This window comes from Apis cerana, linkage group LG9, assembly GCF_029169275.1.
Source record: "Apis cerana isolate GH-2021 linkage group LG9, AcerK_1.0, whole genome shotgun sequence".
Taxonomy (NCBI): domain Eukaryota; kingdom Metazoa; phylum Arthropoda; class Insecta; order Hymenoptera; family Apidae; genus Apis; species Apis cerana.
Genome location: NC_083860.1, coordinates 9669036 through 9692899, shown reverse-complemented (window position 1 = coordinate 9692899; position 23864 = coordinate 9669036). Strand labels below are relative to the sequence as shown.

At 45.7% G+C, this 23864-nt stretch overlaps 1 protein-coding gene across 8 annotated transcripts in view; it reads left to right on the top strand.

Annotated features, from left to right (window-relative positions):
- Positions 1 to 23864, top strand: part of LOC108001752 (carcinoembryonic antigen-related cell adhesion molecule 2-like) — a 124524-nt gene that overhangs the window by 1861 nt on the left and 98799 nt on the right. For 2 of the 8 annotated variants that reach the window (XM_062079467.1, XM_062079466.1), the window contains exon 1: positions 15593 to 23203. The exons of 2 other annotated variants lie outside the window; for them this stretch is intronic. In XM_062079467.1, the coding sequence (XP_061935451.1) occupies positions 23059 to 23203 (145 nt within the window). In that variant the 5' untranslated portion in view covers positions 15593 to 23058. Of the gene's footprint in view, positions 1 to 14531; positions 15019 to 15592; positions 23204 to 23864 lie in introns of those variants that run through there. 4 more of the 8 variants (XM_062079469.1, XM_062079468.1, XM_062079464.1 and 1 more) reach the window with 3 other exon arrangements.

Genomic DNA, 23864 nt, shown 5'->3' with positions numbered 1-23864 from the left:
TATCGATGATTCGACGCGATTTTGATTTTATTTGGGGAAAGAAAAATTCGAACGAACCAATAGGCGGCGTCAATCAGGAAGATTCAAATCCAAGATTTTTTTTTACCGCCAAATGTAAATATTTGCGTTAATTGGTTGCTTCAAAGCTACATCTTTTTTTTTTTTTTTTTACGACACGAAAAAGTCAGCCGCTTCCCCGTACTTTAACCGTTTCGTTTTGTTTGCAATACACTCGACGCGGAGTTGGCCTCTGTTAAAACTGTAGCCAATCTCGGTTAATTCGAAAGATACTCGAAACGCTATTCGCATGGAATATGTTTGACCAATCGACGATAATAAATACCGATCCCTTTCATTTCCATCGTTACCATCTCCATCGTGACTTTGAAAACAGGAGTCAGAATTTCCAAGAGACATCTGTTTCCTCGCCGCGATAATTGTTAAGAAAGTTAGTTCTTAGTCCATTAGAAAGATTGAAACTCGCGTTACCACGAGCAAAGACAGTTCCACGGAGATCCACTTTTGTCGAATTCTTTAAGCGCGATGTTACTTTCCCCATTTTTCACTTTGCCACTTCGTCAAAGCTTCTTATCTTCTTTCCTCCCCCTTCTTTCTACATTTCTTTTCCCTTACCTCCTCCATCTTATCTCTCCTTCGCCTCGAATCTACACGCCCCGCTCCTTCTCCTCGAATCGAAACGGAGGAATGATGAAAAGAATCCCAACCACGGAATCGACTTTCTCGATACATAAAATTGCAATGGATACCTCCCCTATACAGTTTATCGATGTCCTCAGGAAAAATATACAATCTTTGTATCTTTGAAATATCCACCCTATTGCGATGATAGGTCTGTACCTCGAAATATTTCGAATCCGATTCTTCTGAAATACAAAAGATATTACGAGATCGATTCATTCGCATCTTTATTGAGATGCAAGATCTCGAATCTCGGTGTACGATCTTTCTCGTGATTTGACGACGAGTTCGGTTCCCATGTCGATTTGTTAATCGATAAAGCAACAGTGCATATTTTTCCTCCTTATATATATAATATTTTCCTGTTTGGCCGCGACGAAGGAGAGGGTTGTGGAAAATTGTGAAAAATCGTGATTCACAGCGTTTGGGATCTTCCCAACGTCATGTCCCGTTTATTTACCCGAATAATTCTGTAAAAAGGAGAAAATACGGCAAAGATCTGTTGGATTTATTAGCATAGAGAAAGGAATAGAGAGAGAGAACTCGTTAATCTTGATTAATTCTACTTTTCGAGAATTAAATTCACTTGGCGCATGTCATCTAACAACTCGGAGATTGATGCGCTCCGACCACTTTTACGTTCTTCCATTCGAAAGCAAACGCGATTCTCCACCGCGCACAGTCACGAAACTTTCCCCACCTTTATACTCTTCCCCCACATTCAGTTCCCCTTTCATTCAAGCGGGCTCGTTCCGCCTCGATGAATTTACATTTTGCCCGTATTTCCGAAAAACTTTTATCGTCGCGATTCGAGCCGGGCGGAATTAGAAACAATGGGGTGGGAGAGGAGAAGGACTATCGTGTTTCACGATGCCACGCCACCGTGTATACAAAATTCTCAAATTTTCGGTCGGAAGACACGAGCATATGCTGTTTCGGGTAGCCGAGGATCTTGGAATATTTAAGCGCGAGAAGCGGGGCCGAGAGAAGAAAGCCCGAGGCCGGCCCGTCCATTTTCCCGCTTTTCGACTCGGCAAATCCTCTCCTCCTCCTCCTCCTCCTCCTCCTGCTTGCTGTCCCATCTTATCTGGTTCGTGCCGAGTCAACAGCGGGGATTCTGGCCGCGGGCGATCGGAAATCGATTCTCGACGCGAAAGTAATTCGTAAGGAGACACCCAGTTCCGGTTCCGGGCGAATAAACGTCCCTTTGTCTCGTTACAAACGGCCTCGCTGAAAGCCCACTTCCACTTTTCCCTCACTTATTCTGAAATGGAAACTGTTGCCGCACTCCTGGGACCGACCGGATGTGTGTTCCAATGCGCCCGAATAAAGATCGGTTTTCCGCTGAAAGCTCCCGCTTATTTTCCAGTTTCGCATTCGCTTCTTGAGAAAGGAGGGGGAAAAAGAGAAAAACGGAGAGAAAGAGAAGAGGTTTAGAAAAGGTAGCAACGTTTCGACGTTACTCCGGACGATTTCGAGGATTAGCAATTGGGCCGAGCGAAGGAAGGATTTTTTTTCCCCCTCCCGCCTTCCGTCTATTTCGGTATTTAATTCTGCCCGATCTCAAAGTCGAGTTTATTTCGCGGGGTTAAACCCCGGCGCGTTTAAAAAGAAAAATTCAGAGGAATCTTTACCGAGATAAGGAATTTCACGAGTGAAAATCTTTATTTTCTCCCTCTTCCCTCCGCCATCAACTCCGTTTCCGAAAGAGTCTTCATCTAGCTCGATGTAATTTCATAAGAAGGGTTGTCGTTTCGCTGGAAAGCTAATGCCAGATTGCGGGGTGGTTCTGCAGTCTGCTCCGACTATTCGCCGTCTTACTCGATTCCCTTGTAAATTATTTTTATGCCTCGCCGGTTTTTTCGCCGGAGAAACCCGTGAAACGAAACTCGTTCGTTCCTCGTTTTTTTTCTTTCTTCTTTTTTTTTTTCAACTCTCTTGGAAGAGACGAATCGACCTTTCAAAACCGAAGAAGGTTGCATCTCACGAGGAGAGAAAGAGAGATAGTTAATCAGAAGTTAACCATCGATAATCCGACGTTTGATCGATCGCGAATCTTCTTTCCCTTCCGCGTCCCATTCTCCCACGCAGGATATAGTTCGTTGTGACTATAAGCGTTGGGACTGCGCTAGTTTCAACATCGGTCGCAACCTAACCCGCTCAGGGGTTGGAGCGGATACCGGTGCCTAGAAACCATTGTACGTGTTTCTGGTACAGCTGCGAATACAATGGGGTTTCACGGCGAATGAACGTCGCTGCCCTTCGTACGGAAGATGTACACGGTAAATAAAGATGGATCTGCGCGGTGTGGCTTTCACTATGGAAAACGAACGGAACGACGATTTCGAAAATACGACGATAAGTGTATTCAGTCACGAGAAATTGAAGCGGTGGTTGCATAAATAGAAAGAGTTTTTCGAAATTTTAAGCGTATGGTCGCTGGAACAAATCGAAACAGTCTGTTATGTTGTGTTATAAAAATAAATTACTTTCTTTATTCGGTCTTTTAAAATTTTTTTTTTTTGTTTGACTTTTGAAAGATAAATTTTCAAAAGTTTCCCTCGCTTTCGTAAATCCTCATTCCTATAAATCCTTAAAAAAAAAAAAAAAAGAAAGGAAAAAAAAATACTGTAACGTTTATTCAAATCATGAAAAATTTAAATAGAAGAGACGATTCTAAAGATCCTTCTTTTTTTACGCATATCTTTTTTCGACTTACGGGTTCGAAGGTTGAGAATAATTAAGAGAAATTAAGGTTAATTCGAAAGCGTGGAATTTTGTTTCCCTTTTCATAGGAAATGGCTCAGAGCGTAGATATTATTTCACTGTTCGCGTGTCTGATTACATACGTGCTCATTCCACTTTCGAGCGCGCCATTATTCCTACCCTCTAAACGTTACGATTCCCCACATTTTACCAACATCTCCAACGGTTCAACAACAGTCTCCTCTTAAAAATCGATCCCTTTTTTCGATTAAACGTCAAATGTTTCTCGCATTCGAAAATGTTCTCTCGAAACACTGTTTAATATTAAATTTTATTCCCTTTTCTCGACCTTTGTCTTTGCACGTGCATCATCATCTTGAAACGCCATCGTACATAATACGATGGACCTTAATGCAAGTTTCTTCTAATCTAAATTCGAAATTAAAGTTGGATAATAGCTGTTGATTGCCGCTCACTTAAACGAAGTACAAATAGAATTAATTCTCGCTTAACATTAGCGACGCGCGAAATCTCGCGAGCGACGAATCTGTTCTCGGTTGATAAAAAAAAAAGAAAAAACAATTTCGTGAGAAAATAAAGAGAAAACTGTCTCTCTGGGCCATGAAGTCATCCGTTCCCCGATGTTAGAATTTTTCGTTACAATAAACGTTTACAAGAGTCATTAAAATCCGTTTATCGCGTTAATAAGAGGCGAATAATTTGGAAGCGAGCAGTTTTATACGATTTTAGAGAGTAACCGTTGCCGCTCCTTTTCAACCTACCTTCTCTTAAACTTTTTTCTCTTAAACCTCTGTTTACTTTGAGTCCCGCTGTTAATAGCAACTTTGAAAAACAACCCGAGGGCAACGCGCGCGCAACCTTGTTCCATGAATAAATTTATGTACACGTTAACGATGATAATTATTAAAAGGAAAAATGTGAAAAATGAATTCGGAATTATCATTTAAATTATTATGCATATTTTATCGTAATTATTAACGTGTTTTTTTAAACGAATTGGACAAAGAATTCGCAATTAAAAAATAGAAAAGAAACGAATCGAAAATTCACAGCATCGAATAAAATCTTTGAACATAAATAACGTGACAAGTTAGTTGATAGAATTGTATTTAATAATTGTAGTCGTCCCAATATTTTTATCACGGATAAAATAAATAGATTTCTTGCGATCCTAGTATCTACACGTTCTCATCTTCATCGATCTTCTCTCTCGCATTATGCATTTCCGTTTCACGATTCCCAAGTTGAAAAACTTTCCTCGTCGAAAAATACTTCTCTCCCCCTTTATTCGTCCACAAACATTTGCACGCATCCATTTTCGATTCTTCGGCCATTGTTCACTCGGCTAATTCGAACGAAATTAGGGCGTCGTCTATTAACCGCGTTGCTAAATCGTGTCAAGATGCAGCCTGGTGGAACTACGCGTATCTCGTCCCATGGAGCGCGGCGTGTCACGAGTGTGCACAATGCCATTGTAAAACACGAGATTCGTCAACCTAAATATCAAAATACACCGCATTAATTTCGAGCAACCCCTATTATTAAAATCGCTATATAATGTTATCGAGTGAGAAACCACGAGCTTGACTAACTGGTGATAGATGCATGGAATGAGTCGGCTCGTTCCTCTCTTTTTTCTTCTTTTTTTTTCGCGGATCACGAGATTCGACGAAAAGCATCGGCTGTGCTTTTGTGTTTTCGCGTTCGTATTCGGAACGTGCAACCCCTTCTATAGCCGCGGCTATAAATTTTATTAGCATTCAATTAGCGACGGTTAATAGACTAGAGCGGGCAAATTGCGTGTATATATATAAATCTATATATACAAGGGGAGAGACCTTGACTGCGCGGTTTATCGATAATTAGCGATAAATTTATCCGCAGCAGACGATGACCAATATGTTTCAATTCGGTTATCAACCATTCGACGACGCTCGTTCCTATCTACGCCCGTTTGCCATTCATCGCCAACGGATGATTCGCCTCGGTCACGATTCCGTCCCAAATACAAATTATAAACGTGAAATAGAATTGTACCCCTATTTCACCGGAAAGAAATGATATCCCTGTGACGTTGGCACCGTAACGATACCGATCAAGCGAGGGGAGAAAGGCGGAGGAGCAGAGAGACGAGGCTGATGAAAATTTCAGCGCCGACCATGCCGAAAGGGTGGTACCCGCACCAGTTCCCCGAATATGGGGCAAACATCGAAACGCGATCAAAGACTAATGGCTCGTTTCGAGCCGACATCCTTCGGGCTGAATTTTTATTCGACGTAACGACGCGGAATATTCAGCCGCGATGATCCGTATATCAGCCGTGGTATATCCAGACCCGGGGAAAGCCCCTAAAGGGATTAAACCGTGATAAAGATTTTACGATCGACGATCCACGATCGCCGTAGATGATGTCGGTTGACGTGGAATTTTTTTACCTCGAGGAGGATTGCGAGATAAGGCGTGGAGCGGTTGGGCCGAGGAAATACGGAATGGGACAAAGATGTTTCGAAAGATGTCTCGATGATAACCGGTTCTGAAATATGCCTTCCCCGTCCTCGCGTTACGTAAAAAGAACACGAGTGAAATTTTTCACGCGAGCCGTTCCCAATTTCCCACCGCGATCGTCCAACGCTGGGACGACGTTCCCAATTTTCTCCCCCGACGTTCAAGATTCCAAGATCCGTCTCTCCGACTCGTCATCCTTCCGCGAGAATTTTTGAAACTATCGAGCGTGGAAAGTGGCCGCGTATTTCCCAAGACACCGCAGTTAAACGAGAATTATAAAGCGGTGATCGAGTTAGGCAAGTTTCAGTCGGACGCGAGGCAAAGGGATTCGGTCCATTATAAGTTCCGGTAAATTGCGATTCGAAGAGGGAGCGGGGCGAGGCATGCGGGCCGGTGGAATTAATCCACTCTTCCGGTAATCTCGCAATCAGCATCACCATCCGCGTGTTTCGAGTCCTCCTCCCTCTCCCCTTCAGAGGAGTCCTTGGTCCTCGAAGATTCTCGAGAATTTACGGACACACAAGGAGGGCCGAGATGACAAATTAGGCTGAAATAGAAATAAAAATTCCACTCGAATTCGACCAGATTCGTTAATTTTTTTAGGGAGGAAGGTCGAGAAGCTCGAGAGATCGAAGGCTGCGAAACGTCTTCCGTGTTGCGAAGAACAATAAGGTTTCGCGCACGAGTTAGCACCGGTTTACAAGCGAGGGCATAGCTTTAACTTTCGGCTGTAAAATCGTTTATGGGAGTATTTTATATATATATATATATATATAAATAGCTGGGTGTATCGGGTCACGATCCTTGTTCCTTCCCGGAAGGGGAAATATGAATACGCGTTTTATATGGGATCCTTAAACGATCCGCTCGAATAATGCCTATAGAAGATCGGCGGCCGCGATATCCGTCTTCGTCTTTTACAGCCCTGATTCCACGCAATGGCATCTCTATATTACGCTTTTATTTCGCCGGGCCGCGCAGCGCAGCGCCGTCCCCCCGATCGAGAATCGACTGATAATCGACGCTCCAGGAATTTTCTATCCGGCTCTTGGGAACCGATCTATCTAACCCTGTGGGGAAAATATTCTTGCCGCAATCTTCTCCTCCTTCTCCGCTTCCTACTCCTCCTCCAATTATTTCGCGACGCGTTTAATATATTTTGCGGCCGAGATAAGCGGCGTTATTGAATTAGCGGTCTTACGATCGCATTTGACGGGTACGATAAACGGTTTCGTGCCTTCTTCGCGATCGTTTTTAAACGATCGCGTTTGTAAATCGTTTTGTAAGATAAATACGTGATGGGGATTGACAAAGCTCGTTATGGAGGTCGATACGGATTAGCGAGTAGATGCTCGAGAAAGGAGAAGAATGGCGAAGAAGAAGAAGAAGAAGGGAACATTCTTTTTTTTTTGCGGCTATAAAGTTATAATCGTTTCTTAATCCTCGTACACTCGGTACTCGAGATCTTTTAATTTGTAAATTGGAAAATATTCGAAATAACGAGGAGTTTGAAAATTTTTTACGACGATAAAAAAGTTTCAAGCTTTAAAAGCATTAAGGACGACTATCCTAGTGGTATTACATCGACGCGAGGATTAGTCGAGCCTCGAAACTTGATATCTTAAAGTTAAAGCAAATTATCGCGAATATTTTCCCTCGGCCGAGATTAGTAGTAAAATTAGCCCTCGACGAGAGAGAAACGATTCTTTCAAACGGCTCCAAATTTATTCATTCCTTTTGCCCCCTCGCGGCGTTTTAAAAACAGAATAGTCCAACCGTATGTTATAGTACGGACTCATCCCCTCTGGGAAATCTCAATTTAGGTCAGCCTTCCTCCCCTTCCTCCTCGTAACAAGCACCGGTGTCGATTCAACCAACGCCGAAACAACTTGATCTCGTAATCGTATTCCGCTTCTTTGACGTATACGATTATTCGATTATTCCCCCCGCCTCTCGTTCGACATCTTCGTGTTGGCCGTTTTTGTCCACAGATATCCGCGCGGACGATTGCGGGAGACAAAAGGAAGGCAATAAGGGGGGAGAAAAATGAAATTCGCGAGGTTTAGGGGGCCGCGAGACACGTCGAAGAGCCGATCGTTTCATCCGATCTCGATTCGAAACTCGATTGGCTCTTGGATAAATAGCAGAGGGTGGGATGGTATGGAGAGAGCGGGACGGCGAGATAAAACGCGGTTAAAGAACGCGGGCAAGGAAGAGCAAAAGCGGAACGAGTGTTAACTTTCAACTGCAGCCAACCTATCTCTCTCTCTCTCTCTCTTCCCCTCTCTTTGTTCCTCTCCTTCTCTCGGTCAACGAGATTTATATGTTTACGCGCTACCATGGCAACTTTCTATTTTCTCCGAGTCGCAACTACCCTCGTTTTATTTTATCCACCCCCACACCACCTCCACCGCCTCCGTCCGCGCGCGTCTTCGCGATCCGGGGATCGTTGGCCGTTTTCGGCCTGGTTTGCACGCGGCGCGAGAGAGCTTCGATTGGCGGATGGCCAACGCCGGTCGAAACTGTTTTCGACAGAAAACACCTAAACGATATTTTCCCGTTTCTAACGTTACTATCGCGCGTTATCGTCCTTCCACGTTCCCGTTTCGAGTGCGTGTTCCAATATTTTTTCTTTCTTCCCCTTTCTTTCTTCTCTTCTTCGGTTCGTTCCAGAAATTTTCAATCGAGTTTCGAGTCGAGGTTGAGAATTTTGCAAAGGCGACGAAAAAGTTATATCAAATAATCCATATTTACTTTGTAAGTATTGGATTCTTAATTCGGGACATAATTCGACTCGAACTAATTTTCAGATTATCGAATTAGCAATAATTCTATTTTTTCCACAAACAGCTCGGCAACAGCGCAAGAAAGAAAATCGGATGGAAAGTTTTTAACGCAGAGAAAATGTCTGAGATACGTCCGTGGTAACATTATGCTCCGAATACGCTCGCGAGGGAAAAGGGTAGGAGTGGGAAAGGAGGAGAGGAAAAAAAGAAACCAACGTGTGTAAACTAAACCGCGCTGACTCATTCAAGTCCCTCCTCTCTTCGAAGTTGAAGCATCCACTGAGACTTCTTCCGCGAGCGAGCGAGAACCTATCCCCGAACCTATCCCCTTTCCGTTCCTCCACGATCCTCGAAAGCGTCTTAAACCGTCTCGAAGAGGTCTGAATCCGCCGTTATTCCCTCCGCCCCCCTCCCTTCTAATCGAAACGCAATAAATTCCAGGCCGACTGCACCCTATAATCCACGGGAGAAGAACCGTTTAGGCGCGCCATTTAGACCGATCTCCCTATGACGACGACGATGATGAGCCGGCATTGCACCCTCGAGTGGTATTTAGCGCGACCCGCGAACCCGCTTTCCACTCGTTCGGCCGAGTTAACGTCGTGCCAGCTTAATAACCGTCCTGCGATTTCGCTGACATCCGAGAACACGAAGGGCGGCGAGCCACGATTTAATACCAGATTCGATGGGGCAACCTCGCCCGATCCTCTCCTTCGAGTTGGAGCGCATGCAAGGTTAGGTTTCGTGGTGGACGAGCGTTAATTCGCGCATCGCCAACAGCGCTCGAGATCGAAAGCTCGCGCGGATGGAAATCGTCCATCGTTCTCTCTTTCTATATATATGGATGGTTCTCTCGATAACATCGTTTTGGATTTCGATGGATGGCTCTTCGCGAACAGTTTACTTATTTTTTTAAGCGTTTTGGTTGCACGAGGCGCATAAAAGAGTCGATTCCTCGCGAGAAGAATTCGAGATTCCAAATTGGGGAGGGGATGTGATTAAGGAAGCGTAAATCTCGAAAAACGAAAAATAAGGGAAGGGAGAAAACTCGACTTATGAAGGTTACTAACCAAGTTTTCGTCCGATACTTTCCAACAGTTCACATTAGGAAACGATGTAACAAGTGTAACGTTACATCGGTGTTTCCAAGTACCCTCGTAGGTTGGCGAGTGCCATTGATAAATCGTATTGCCGCGATGAAACCAATCGTTCGAAAGGGGGAAGCTTCATTCGATTCCCTTTTGATACTTGAACTCCCTTTTGAAGAAAAAAAGGAAGGGGGAATCAATCAATTCCGAGCCTATATACGTTCCATTATATTTTTACAAAGAATGCAAGCTGCATTCGGATCGAATCAAACGAACGCGCTTCTTTTTTAATATCCTTCTATAACTGCCCCCCTCCCCTGCTATTATATTTTCCGAAACACCAGAGGAGACGAGCTCGCGTTCCATTTGATTTGATAGAATTCGATCGAGACGGAAAACCGCGCGTATAATCCTATCTACGAGCATCGAGGATGCATAACCTGCGGTTTTCTCCCAACTATCGCGTCTCATGCGCGTGTTCGCGCCTTGTACGCCGCTCCTGGGTGTGGAGACACGTCCATTGAAATTTCGGTCGCGCGATTCTCCCTTTGAACGCGGAACGGGTGGGAATTCGTCGCGTTTCAAAGCGTACTTGCGCACGCAAATTTTCGAGACTGTTTTGTTCGCAGGACTGTAGCGGGGCAACGGCACCCGTGTCGAGGGTGACAACCAGGAGAGGGGAGAAAAAAAAGGAAGGAACGGTTGAAGGGAGAAAGAAGGGCGAGAGAGAGAGAGAAAGGGAAGGAGGAGGAGGAGGAGGAGGAAAGAAGGACCGGTCTCTGTTTTGTTCCGTGTAATTGCGACACGTACGGAAGCGTCAAAGGGTTTTGTACTCCGGTTCCACAGTTGGGTAGCGTTACGTGGATTGCTCTTCTCTGCTCTTTTCTGCGCGAGCTTTTTCTTAATTGATGGCCGCGTGAATCGATCCTGCTCGCCTCGCCTCGAAAACGCGTGTCGCCTCCAGTTTCCGCTCCTCCACTTCCGCCGTGGCGCGACACGCGGCCAATTTAACGTTACTGGCGTTAACGCCGATGAGAAGCCGTCGTTTTTCTGTCCTCCTTCTTTTCCTTCTTTTCTTCCTTTCTTCTTCTTTTTTTCTTTTTCCTCCCCCTCTTCAGACTCTCTACTCTGTCATCTCCAGTGACTCGTGGATGCGGGGTGGAGGAGAGGGCATTTAGCAAGCGAGGAATATTCCCATCGGTGGAGCCGCGTGTATCGTCGCTTCTTGTCGAGTTATGCTAAACATCGCGGGCCACTGTTCCGTGGAATTTCCCGTGGTACTTCTCGTTGCTTAGAGTCTCGCAACCACGCGTCTATTTTTGTCAGCTTGCATACAATTCCACGTAATTTTGCCCCTCTATGTATTTTGTTCGACGCGGAGAAAACGTTGATGCGCGGCTCTCTTTTTCTCGGGATAATTGAGAAGGGTCGGCGGAAGGGAAGAAGAAAAAGTTAATTGCGCGGGAAATTTTAATTCCCGTTTCTCGAACGCGTATATCATTATAACAAAATAAAGGGAATTCGCACAACGAAACGAATCGGGACTCGGATTCACGTCAGCGAAATTCTGCTTGTCGTGTTTGACGAAATTTTCGAAGATAACGAAGATAACGAATAAACAAACGAGGAGATAAAATCGTTGAACTTTGGGAATAATTTTTAGTTGGAAATTGTTGTTGAAGTTGCTCGACCATTTCCCGCAACGATACGCGATATACAACGAGCAGTTGTTTAATCATTGGATCGATTCGTCGATTCGTTGGTTAAACGATGTTTGGTTTATCGATATTCCTTATTAATTATTAACTCTTACTCTAGGATGTACGCGTCGATCGAGGAGTTTTTTAATTGTTTGCACGATGCTTGCGCCTCCGGCCTACCTCGCTCGTTGGTCAATCGATTTATCGTAACAGAGCAAACAGCGTCAACGTTTCGTTACTTTGGCCGCAATTGTGGTGTTTGCGGAAAATTTTATCCCTTCCCCTCTTCTCAACGGGAGGCAGCGATTAAGGGAATTAAGGAACTGTACGCTATCCTCGATATAAAATGTGCAACCCTTCATTGGGACGAATCTAACGATGGTCTAACGATTAAAGGAACGAAAAGAATGGAGAAAGAGATTGAAAGGTGCGGTTGGTCGCGGATACGGTACGTTATAAGAAGAAAAAGGCGCGGGGGAGAAGCGAAACAATCCGTGGAACGGAGCGGAATTGCAATATTCCGCGATGGAGCGTGAAGGGAAGAGCGCGACAAAGTCGGTGGGGAAAGGGGGAGGAGGAAGAAAAGTGGGGAGCACATGGAGTGTAAATGCACATATCGTGGAGAGAATGGGAACTCTTTCGAACACGTTGCGCAGATTCTTTTATGTCGGTGCATTTCGCGTCCCTCTCCGTTGCCGAATAATAAGGGAATTATGTTGTAAAAACCTCTACTCCAGTTCCAGGAAGCTATACCGCGGAATTCACGATGACAAAACGAGAATTTAGGAAAATACGGGCCGTGAAATGATCGTAGCCCGTCTCGCCTGGTGGCGAATCAACTCTGCTATTTGGGGTACAAGATTTGGCAAATGTTTCGAAATTATTAAATATCCGTATCGCGAATTGATTGCCGCGCTCGTTGACAATCGGTGTTTATCGGCGGTTAATCGATCCTCGAAACGAACTTGGGATGAAATTACATCCTCGGTTACTTTGGAGTATCGTGTTCTAATTACTCGCTTCCCCGTAATTGCATTTTCGGTATTTCCAGGATCAAGCGAATGCATCACTGATTGCATCTCGTGTATCGTGAGGGAACAATTAGCGATTAGGCTTGTTTCGGGTAAACTTTATCGAATATCCTTCTATTACCAGACACCAGAATTCCAATTTCGACGCTCAAGGCTCAAAGGCTTGCTTCGAATCCCCGTCCTGTTGCCTCGTCTTCATTAATCGCGACGGAATATACGTTTTGATTGGCTTTCGACCTCGTTCCTACAAACCACGACACGATGCGTTAATCATTTCTTCGCCAATAATCAAAGTGTCCCGAAGACTCGAAAGTTTTATCGTTAAAAATTATATTCCTTTAAAAAAAGAACCTTTCGAAATTGTCCCCTAGTATTGACATTACGTCCTTGTAACTCAACAAAACAGGATAGAACATACGAAATGGTGTCGCATAATAATCCCTTAGCGGCGTTACGAACCTCGAGATTAAATCTCCAGTGCAAAGAGACGAACGAGACCGGATTCGAGTCTCCACCCTTCTCGTTATGCAATCCGCATTCGTTGACAATCCCCGCTTGTTGTTTCTTTCTTTTTTTCTTCGACGTATTGCGCCACTTCCGTAAATTCCAGCATCGACAAAATCAACAACGAGAGAAGGCTGGAAAGACGCGGTGATTTTAACCAATGGAAAATCGGATTATTCGAGCAGGAGTCGAAGAAGTGCACGGGCGAGGACAAGGATTCGTTTCCCTTCCCTGCTTGTGACGCGTTTCCCTCTTTTGTTTTCCGTTGTTACTTCCCTCTCGTTTCCGGCATCGCGCGTAATTCTGTCATTAAGCGTTGAGGACCGTCGAGTGCCGTCCCTTGGACCAGACGGCATATTAATTCAATTTTGCTTACGTAAGGCAGGCGGGCCTTCCTTCCTTCCTTCGGCCAAGACACTAATTGCGATTTTTAATTAAGGCACTGATTCAATTACCGTCCCTTTATCCGCTCTAATTATTAATACCGGCACACGGTAAGCGAGCCTATCCCCTCGTATCTCTTCTCCCCTCCCCCTCGGATGACGACTGATGAATGGCCGCAATTTTCAGACGTCGAATCGCGAAGGGATGGTGTGGCCCTTCGCGTAATCTCGTTCACGCGAAATTAATTGATCCCGTCTTTCCCCTTTCTTTCCGGTTTCGATGAAATTTTCAAGTGTTATCGCTTCCAACTTGTCCACTATTTCATTTTAAACCAGTTCCCCTTCGTATTTCCTATATTCCTCGAGATTCGATGCATCGAATTTAAGTGAAATAAATTCTCCAATTTTTTCCTTTTTCGTTACAAATTAATTCTTCCTGATTTTTTTCGCACCAAGTAAAGTGAAATAAATTCTCGTTGGGGTGGCGTTGAATTGGAAAATAATTTGGAAGGGAAACGTATCTTTCTTGTCCTGGGATCTAAGAGATTAAGGGGAAGATAAGATAGGTTGGGAAGAAACCTCCCCTGGAAATGTCGAAACGGAAGCTATGGGGGAGGAGAAACTATCGCGATAAATATGTTCGTCGGAAGCACGGCTGGACGAAACGAAATGAGACGGATCGAATAAATTTGTCTTTGGTCGAAATCGTCTTGATTCACGCTTTTCTTACGCGCAAGCGTAATTTATTTTTCGAAAAGAAAAAAAAGAAAAAAAGGAATCGCATTTAAGATCGAAGAGATAGCAATAGAATCTATCGTTTGTTCCAATCAGAAGTCAAATCAAAATTGTATTCATCGTTATATGTCAACGGCAATCGAGTGAAAAATCATCGAGCGTGACAGAGGGTAATCCTCTCTCAGAGGATAGGGGAAAGCGGATGATAGGTAGGAAGACGAGATTAAAAGGAGAGGGGGCAGGAGTAAATTCGTAAAATGATAAATTCACGAGAAGGGGTGAGCGAGGGGTGAAAGAAACGGAGAAGAGCGGAAGAAAAATGCGGTCGTGGTCGAGGGAGCGGAGGGTGACGGATATATTTGTCGTGTTCCAGTGGATCCAGATGCCTGTAGAAAATTAATCAAAGGATGCGCGACTTTAGGCAAAGGAAGAAAGGAATGTTGTACATCTCTGACTGGAGATTTTTCAACGAGGTCGCGAGAAGATAAGGAAACGTTTCCATTTACGAGAAAAATTGCACAAACGTTCCTTAGAGAAACGAATGCAGTACTGCTTGCTGATCATTGTACCGTTTAAAGAGATTCTTTCGTTCCGCCGATGCCTCTTAAAGCGTATTGTTTCAAGTATGGACCGCCTCGCGAATCAAAAGAGGGGAAAAAAAAAAGAAAATAAAAGAAAAGAGGAGATTTTTAGCAATGTACCCGCAACTAACGATTCTCCCGCGTTGATTTCATATTAAAAATACTTGGCTCGACAAAAAAACTGTTGGAAATTTTTACCAGTGTGGATGGAAAGCACTTGACCACTTGATCTGCGATATGGGGAGGGGATCGAAGGGAACGATCGAAGAAGAAACACGGGTAAGAAGAGGGATTTCGTTTGCACGATTTATTCTATACTGCGAATTTGGGACCCTTGGTTAATTCTGGCGGTTTTCATTCGTTGGGAACAAGCGTCGTTGCTGAAATGCCTCGTATTAGCTCGAATCGCGTGTAGAAATTGCGACGAATTAATATAGACGCGAGTTCATTAGCACCGTGGATTATATTGACATTCGGAACAATATACACGGTCGTCCCGTGACAACTTTATGATTAATAGTTTACACGAACACGGTGTTTCGCGGCGAATGTCGATACGCCGCATTGTACGAGTGTATGGAATACTTTGCACCACGTCCAATGAGAATCGATCAACATGTAGCCCGCGTTACATGTTTGTGGATTCCCGTAAATTTGCACGGCGTCATCGCGTTACGCGATCGAACAAACGACCCGGTTCGCGGGATGAAAACGATCCAAAAAAAGAAAAAAGAAAACCGTTTCAAAATAATTACTCGTTGTAATGATTTTACGATATTGAAACAAAAAGAGAAATAATAAATTTAATATTAAATTAAATTTCACGATACTTATCCAATGTGGAAGCAACATTTTTTACATCGACGAGAAAAGAAAAGTGTTGTGAAATTCTCACGAATGCGGAGATGCACGCGTCTCGATACGGCACGAACATTCGGTATATATCCGAAGGTCCGCCTCGAAATATCTGTCGTGCGTGGTTCGCGAGATTCGCGACACGGAAGAAAAGTCTTTTTCCGGGTTGGCGAGGACGATTTATGCGGGTATTCGAGAAATATCGGCTCACGATTCGTCAGAGTTTCGAAAGCTCGTTACGTTTCTCGAACGAAACGATAAGCTCGAGCTCGAACTCGCTCGCTCGCTCGCTCGCCCGCCCACCCCGTCAGCTCGGGATGAGCTATTCGCCGTGAACTTCGGGCAAACTTTATCTTCGCGAGGCGGTTATCACGAATCCGGTGGAAATTGTTCGAAAACTTGAAACCTGAAACAATTTCACCGCGTTTAAACCGGGTTCAACTTTGTGCGGAGCCAACAGGTGTGATGATAATTCGTTAATTCTCGAAAACTCCCATTCAACCGGGAGAGGAAATTATTTCTCGTTTATTCATCCCTCTTTGTCGCGTCAAACTTTAAGTAAAGCCACCGTCTCTCTCTCTCTCTCTCTATTTCTCCGTTTCTCTCCCTTTGTCCCGTCGCCTTTGATTATTCTCGCGAGAGTTCTCGCGCGAAGCGTAATCGCCAAAGATACCGCTTCGTTTTTCGTGATTTCGATCTCGAAGGAAAGGATTCTCTCCGTGGAGAGAAGAGAGAGAGAGAGCGCGGTTGAACACCGGCAAGAACGAACGGTGGAATTTCATGAAAGAAATATCGCAGGGTCGGCAGGAAATCGAGATAGAACGTTATCCGGGCAATTGGAATGGACCGACCGCCACCGCTCCAAATGTATGCGTAACGATCCTTCTCCCCTCCCCTCCCTCTTCCCCTTAGGTAAATTCAACCTTTAAAGATTTCCCCGTTGCCACGTTAATTTTCAGTTAGTTCGTGGCTTGCCGCGGCCGCCTCGAGTGCCTCGAGACGAGCATCACCGCCCCATCCAACAGCCAAGTACCATCCATGTCGGAATGCAACGGCACAGGGTTGTTAAAAAAGTTGAATCTTAAACTTTAACCCAAGTGCATTATCTTTTTAGAGGAGCGTGAGCATAATAAATGGTAACTTTTTCTTACCACAACTATACCCTTTGGAATTTTTTCTCTCTCTCTCTCTTTTTTTGCGGAAAATTTACCACCCTCCACTTCGTCTGGACGTGATATAGCGCGCCTATCCAAACGCTTATCCAAACTCTCGGTGTATTATTAACTCCGTGGAAACTAGAGTGCGATTGGATCGGTCGGGAAAGAGAGCCCCGAGTTTGCCGAGGTCGGGAGAAGTTTCGTATCGAAACGTTTTCCGTTTGCACTTCCTGTCAGCGGCCGGATGAAAATCTTTCTTCGAGGGAGAAGCCTCGCTTTTCGGAACCTATCGGGGGAACTTTGGATACTTAAAAGTTGGCCGACTCTTGGTTAATAGAATTCCCGTGTTTAAAGCGAACGACGAATGGGCCCGCTACGGCGAAGCAACGGGCAGATAAAGTTTTCGATTTCGGGAGAGCGGCTGGTAGTCGGATTAATTCGATATGGCGGCGAGCAAATCCTTGGACAATGTCCAAAAACTTGGGAAGGGAAAGCTTCGATGCGTGTAACCCGAAAATTTCCATCTATGTTTTGTAACGTAGAATCTACATTTTGAGTAAGACGCATCTTCTTGTGCAAAGATTCATGGAAAAGTGAATAATAGAATAGGGGGAATAAGAGAACAGGAGGAAGGGTAAAGAAACTGATCGTCGAAAAACACGCGAACCGAATTCGAATTTCTCGATGAAATTTTTAAAATAGCAGACGGTAGACTTTTTTCTACTATTTTTACGCGTGGATAATAATTCGATTAAACGTGCCATTAAATATTACTTTTGCCGCGAATAAATTTAAAACTTGAAGGGGTTGAAAAACACACAAGTTCATTTACAAGTCACGCGAGATCATGAATTTTGTATGAGAATATTTGTTGCAACTTACTCAAGATAAATATACAATTTCCCCAACAGCTTTTTAACTCGAGAATTAATAAGGAATAAAACAAAATCCACCACCGACGAATTCGTATCGAGCCGTATAAAAAGAATAATTGGGGAACGCAGATCAAACACAGATGAAATCGCGAGGAGGGGAGAAGCGGGAGGAGGGTCAATGATCCGGATAGAACGAATTTAGGTTGACTGTTTGCAAAGTTCTCCGCTCGGTTAACAAACTGAATACCGCAGCCAGCCTTTTTGAATCTGGGATCCGATCCAGTGGAGGGAGAGAAAAATCGGGAGGACCGAAAATCGAAGGGACGAAAACTGCAGCCCGCCACTTGGCCGATATCGGCGATCCTTACAACCTGCGTGTTCCACGCCGACGTGGATACACGTGCACCGGACGTATCTATCGGAATGCAAGTTTCCCATCAATCGAGGCTCGCGCTCCGCTGTTTCATTTCGAGTCGCCCGGTTGATTAGCAAGAACTCGGCTCGGACCGACCCCGTTTCCGCGCGAGATTAGCAGAGTTTCGGACGCGAGCGAAACGCGAGTTGCAAGACGCTTGCAGACGAAAGGGAAAAGTTGCGATTGCTTTCGTCGACTGCCAAGTTTTGCGGAATGTAACGGATATCGATGAAAATTATACAAGGTGAACGAGTCAGAAGGAAAAAGAAAACATTTGTAATAGTTTAAATAGGAAATTTTCAAGTGTACTTTGCATTCTCGCGATAAATATCTCGGTTATTTTCTTCGTTATTATCCACGAGTTAATGGGAGAAGAAATAAGTAGATCATAAGTAGATCTTTAGAAACGTTGCGAGAACTAGCGATGAATCGAATTTATACTAAATATAACTGTTTAACGATTGTAACGAGTCCAATTTACTTATTATTATTATTATTATTAGAGGAATTAATTCCAGCGGGGTAGAACGGTCAAAGAAAGGGGGCGAGTTTACTCTCGTTCCTTTCTATCATTTTCAATTTGCTGGCCAAGTCTCGAAGAGATGCCTCGACTCTCTTAGCCGACTCGAAATCGGCTTGACCGCGCCCTTGCTCGCAAAATCATTTGAACCAGCTCGAGGATCGGATATATTCCCGAATGAATTTCAATTGGGAAACTTGGAAAAGGTTCGATGTGAATGTGAACTGTCGTTGCGAACGTCAAGAATTCACGCGGGTGACGCGAATCCAGCTGCGCCAGCCCGGTGTTTTTCAATTTCGTGCGGAAATGTTCGTGCGTCGCGCCGATAAAATAACGCGAGGTACAAGAGAACTCTCGTGAGGAGGGAGAGAGCTCGTTATCGGCATCAATTTCGAAATATCGAAAATCTTGGCGTGTCGTGTCGAAAAAAAGAAGGTCGGAGACAAACGTTTGCCTCGACAGGCCGCTAATCCGCCTTCTCCTCGCTTCCTCCGGATTTCGTGCGCACACACGAAAGGCACACACACACACATCCACATGCTATTATCGCTCGGTTTATCGAACCTCGTTCTCGAGAAAACTTATGCACGGGTTCCTCGAGTTTTACTCTAGCTTAATCGTCGCTCGCAACGGCGCACGCGCATACGAGATTCCAGAAATTAGGTGTCTTCTCAACACGTCACGAAAGATTACAGCTCCGATACACGGATAATTCCTCTTTGCGGAGAGATCGTCCCCTACTTTCCGAATAAACGTAACTCTCTCTCGGCCCAATTTTATCGTCCCGTTAATTTGCGATGCGCGGCCGATCCGGTGACCGACCGCTCGCTGCGAAATGTCCCCCGGAATGGGATTGGGGGTGGAAACGGGTCGAGGTTTACACCCGTGTTTATGGGCCCATTCGTGGAAAATGCGATAAAGTGGCGGGAAGATATATAGGGAAATTTGTGAAAATCTTTGACGAAGAAGAAGAAGGGGACGATTGAATCGATTAGGTCTCGACTCTCGTCCGTGACGTTTGATCACGAGCGGAGAGGATAGAGATCGAAACGAAGTTACACGCGATGTTTGTCGATGAATGTCGAGGAAAAAATTGGAGAGAGATTGGATCGAGAGAAAGAGAGAGAGAAGGGTGAGTTTTTTGTATGACAATTAAGAACGTAAAAGGGATCGATCGACCAAGCTTCGTTTCGTTTTGTTTACTTTCCATTTATTTCCCGTAACTGGCAACTGGTAGGCCTCTCCCGAAACTGCTGGCCGATGAAACGGACCGAATCGACGAGGCGACTGATTCGCGGTTACGTTCGTCAGGCGTCCCCTTTCATCGACCGATCGAGTCTGCCGGTAGGGCGTCGTTATCGGCGAGAGTTCACGTGCGAGGCGTTGCTGATGAATGGTCCCGCGTCTGCAAAGGCACGCTCGTCACGCAAAACGTTATTTATAGCTTTGGCTTGGAACCTTGTACGTCGCCAAGATTTCCTTCCCTCTTTTTTTTTTTTCTATTTTTTGAATGAACGTGATACGAATTTTATTAATCTCAAATTATATTACGTAGATTTGAAACGAGGAAATTTATATATGCGTCCGAGGTGATATCCTTATTTTCTTTCTTTCTCGAATATATTTGACGATCCATTCCGAAAATCTTGCCTCGAGGATTACCTCGGTCGAAAAATTTCGACAGAATTGAATTTGAACTCGATCGAAAGGAACGAACCTTTGTCATTACGTAAAAACGTCGATGAAATTTCAATCAACATTTTTCGAATCGCCGAGTTTTACCAATTTGCCGTACGTTCGAATGAATTAAATCGAAATCGGCTCATAATTTTCCTCCTTTAACTCGTGCAAACGAATGCGAGTTGAACGTGCGTATTCATCGCGTGGAAAGCAAAAGTTATCGCGTACCGTTGCGTATGCGCAAAATTTCCGTGGAAATATTTCACAAAACGGTGGATTACGGAGTAGATTCCATCAAACTTTATGCTATAAGCTCGAGATAATGTCATTTGTTTCCCTCTCCATACCGATTTTTGTCCAAATGTTACACCCCAGAGGATGAAATAAATATAGTACTTACTTAATACTAGCTTAACCGATCGCGCGTCACGAGAATTGGAAGATGGCGAGCAGATTCCTTTTCTTTTTTTCTTTCACGTATCACGAGCGACAGCCAGGATACTATTTTCATTAGTTGTCTCGTTTCAACCTTGAAAAATCGGCCAAGTAAAAGAGAAACTCGAAATCCCCGTTTGAGCGGGTTTTCGATCCGGTCACGGACGAGATTCTGCGACGTCTAACGCATTGCGATACTCATCCATCTTACGACGATCGAGCGCAAATTGGATTGGACAATAAAGCGTACACCGTCCGCTTTATCTATCCGAGAAATTATTTTTTTACGACAAATAGATAGTCGAGTGCGGCTAATCACCGGTATCGCGTGTAATTCCTATCGTTATCCACTCGCGTGTCCCGAGTTCGTATACCCCGCCCTAATGACATGCATTAATAACATGCTCGATGATCGCCACGCAAGATTTATGCGATCGAAAAACGGGAAAACACCCCGTGCCACGTTGAAAAATATCGCCCCGTCCCTGGTTCCTCCTTCCTCGGCTTCCTGCTGTTTCAACCGTTTTTTCCTCCCCCTCCTTGAAGCAATCAATCTCGACGTCGGGGATGGAAAACTTGGAACGAGTTCGTTAAAAACGCTTCGAGCCGGGCAAGTCTCTCTAAACGAGAAAGCATTTACGAGACTTTCGGTGTTCTCGGAGGTCACTATTCCCGGTCTCGTCGCAACGGAGGTGAAAGAAACGCGCGTAAAAGAGAGGGCCAACGATTAAACCGGTTTGCTTATTATCCCCGGCATCATCGTATATACGTACAGAGCGTATCGCGGTAACGATGGCGGTGATGGGAAGGGGAGGGGGTCCGCGTGCAACGAAGGGGGCGAGGGAACGTCGGAGAATATCTTGCTTTGCCGTTCCTTCCCTACTCGAACGAGCAGTGTCGTAGATTTCGTACCTCGATTTTCGTACTCGTTGCACGCCCTGCCACACTTTCTGTCCGTGACACACAGTGCCGTACGTCGCGACGCGTCGTGACCGACGCGAGCTACTACCCTTAACGCTACACTCACGTTGACCCAGCCTCGTGTCGGTGAGGCTGGTCCGCGTTCGTGGCGTCGTGCATGTGCCGCGCTCCGCTCTCTGTGTGCCAGAGAGGGTTATACGTGTGCGCGGACCCCTGTTCGTGGACCCTCTGCGCGTTTCCACCATCACGGGAGGTGGATCGGAAGCGCGCATGCTCCCACGGCCAAGAATCACCCCAGTCAGGGTGAATCTGCCACCGGATCAAGACGTGGTGCGTGTCGTGTCGTCCTATATAACATGTCGCGCACATAGACGCCAAGGTGTCTTTCTTTTTTTTTTTTCCTCCCCTCTTCCCATCCCCGCGAAGAAAATCGTATTCCGCGCGGAAAAAAAATCGGTGCGAAATGAGGCGAAGAAACGAGAGGAGGGTCGCACGAGGAACGTTCCCTCAGACTTGGCCATCGTGTGAATAGTGACTCGCGGTCGTGTGTACACCGGAGGAGGATCGAGGGGAGGAAAAGGGAATCGAAGGATTGTGAACAATTGTGGAACACGTGTGACGATGTTGGGATTGTTGCATTGGGATTGTCGCAGGTTCCACGACGCTCGATTCGTTGGGCCCTGAACGGGGCCAGTTCCGGGGCGAGAGGAATCTTCGCCTCGCTCCACACTTTTGACCGAGATTCGCCGAGGTGGCAACTTGCGTCGAACTTTTAACATGCCGCGATATCGAGACGAGGCAGCTCTCGAACCATGGTTAACGACGCTCTTCCTATCCGCGTTATCGGTGCGATAAATGGCGCTCTCGTTTAACCCTTGAAAGGAAATACGACGAGGAGATGGAATAAGAAAACGTCGCCCCGTTCCTTTGCACGACACGTCGCGTAAATTTCGCCTCCTCGCTCGTTCGAAAGTGGAGGAAGGAACGATTTTCCAAGGATCGATACGACACCCGATTGGAGGTTGCCCGACGTCCAGTTACCAGGCGGTAGATCGACGGATCGAAGGATCGTGGGGTCGAAGAGTCGTGGTGTTGTCGAATGTTTCCGACGACCCGCCTTTTCTTTTCTCGAAAAACTTGGTTCATCGACCGTCGATCCGTCGTGCGCTTCTCCTCCGTTTTCGTTTCGATCGTCCCAATTATCAATCTCGCTGACCCGGGACCACGACGTCTCTCGTCGGCCAGCCAATTTTATGGGAACCGTCGACGAGGACGAGGGGCGTTCGACTCGAGTCGGGGCGCGGAAAACCGAAGCGGTGGCGATCGAAACGGAACTCTAATAATCTGCCCGCCTCGGCTCGTCGGAATCTCGCTCGTGTTTATCGAGCGTGCAGAGTGTCGTGGACCTTTACCATTTCCCGCGATGTCGACGCGGCCGCGATAAGGATTAGCCGTCAGTGGATGGACGTGGTGTCGCCTAACGAAGAGGATGTGAATCGCACACGGTGGTATCGAAGTGAACGCGCTTATCAAACAATCGCGGACATGGCTTTGAGGTGGCAGGCGAGGCTGTCCATTGCTGCCATACTCTTCATGTGCACGGAAGGTAATTATTAACCTGGTCGAGCAGGGGCTCGAGTCGGTGATCGAATCGGAAATCGAAAACCCAAGACGGAGAATACGCTCTCGGCCGAGATTGGGCCGAGATTTAGCCGATCTAACGGCCGGCTAGAAGTTACTCGATCGAGAACGTAACATCAATCGGGCAGCAAAATGGCACGCCTAATGGAATTACCGGCGTGCACGGGTGCGTGCGACTCGAATTCATCGTATGCATTATTCATAAGTCAGCTGTCCGCGTTGGCCCTAGCTTGGAACAGTGGACAGAGAGGGAGGGAGGGAGAAAGGGGGAAAGAGAGAGAGAGAGAGAGGGGTGCAAGTTTTGCTTTTCGACGGAAAACGAGACACGGTCGTCGAGTCGCATGGTGGTCGGGTGGTCCCCCTCGGTTAATATCGATCACGTAAACTAATTACGCGAAGTGGCGCGACGTGGTGCGCCTCAGATACGTATATGGAAGCCGGCCGCGATCCTCCTTCTCTCCGGAACGAAGCGCGACCGCTACTCCTCTCTCGACGCCCCAACTCGACTTCCAACGCGATTTCTACTCCACGTTTCGCACCCCGTTTACGCTATTGTCGACGCTACGCGCGTTCATGACTGGATATTGTCTGTTGAAGTTTAATCCTGGAGGATTCGTGTCGTGACT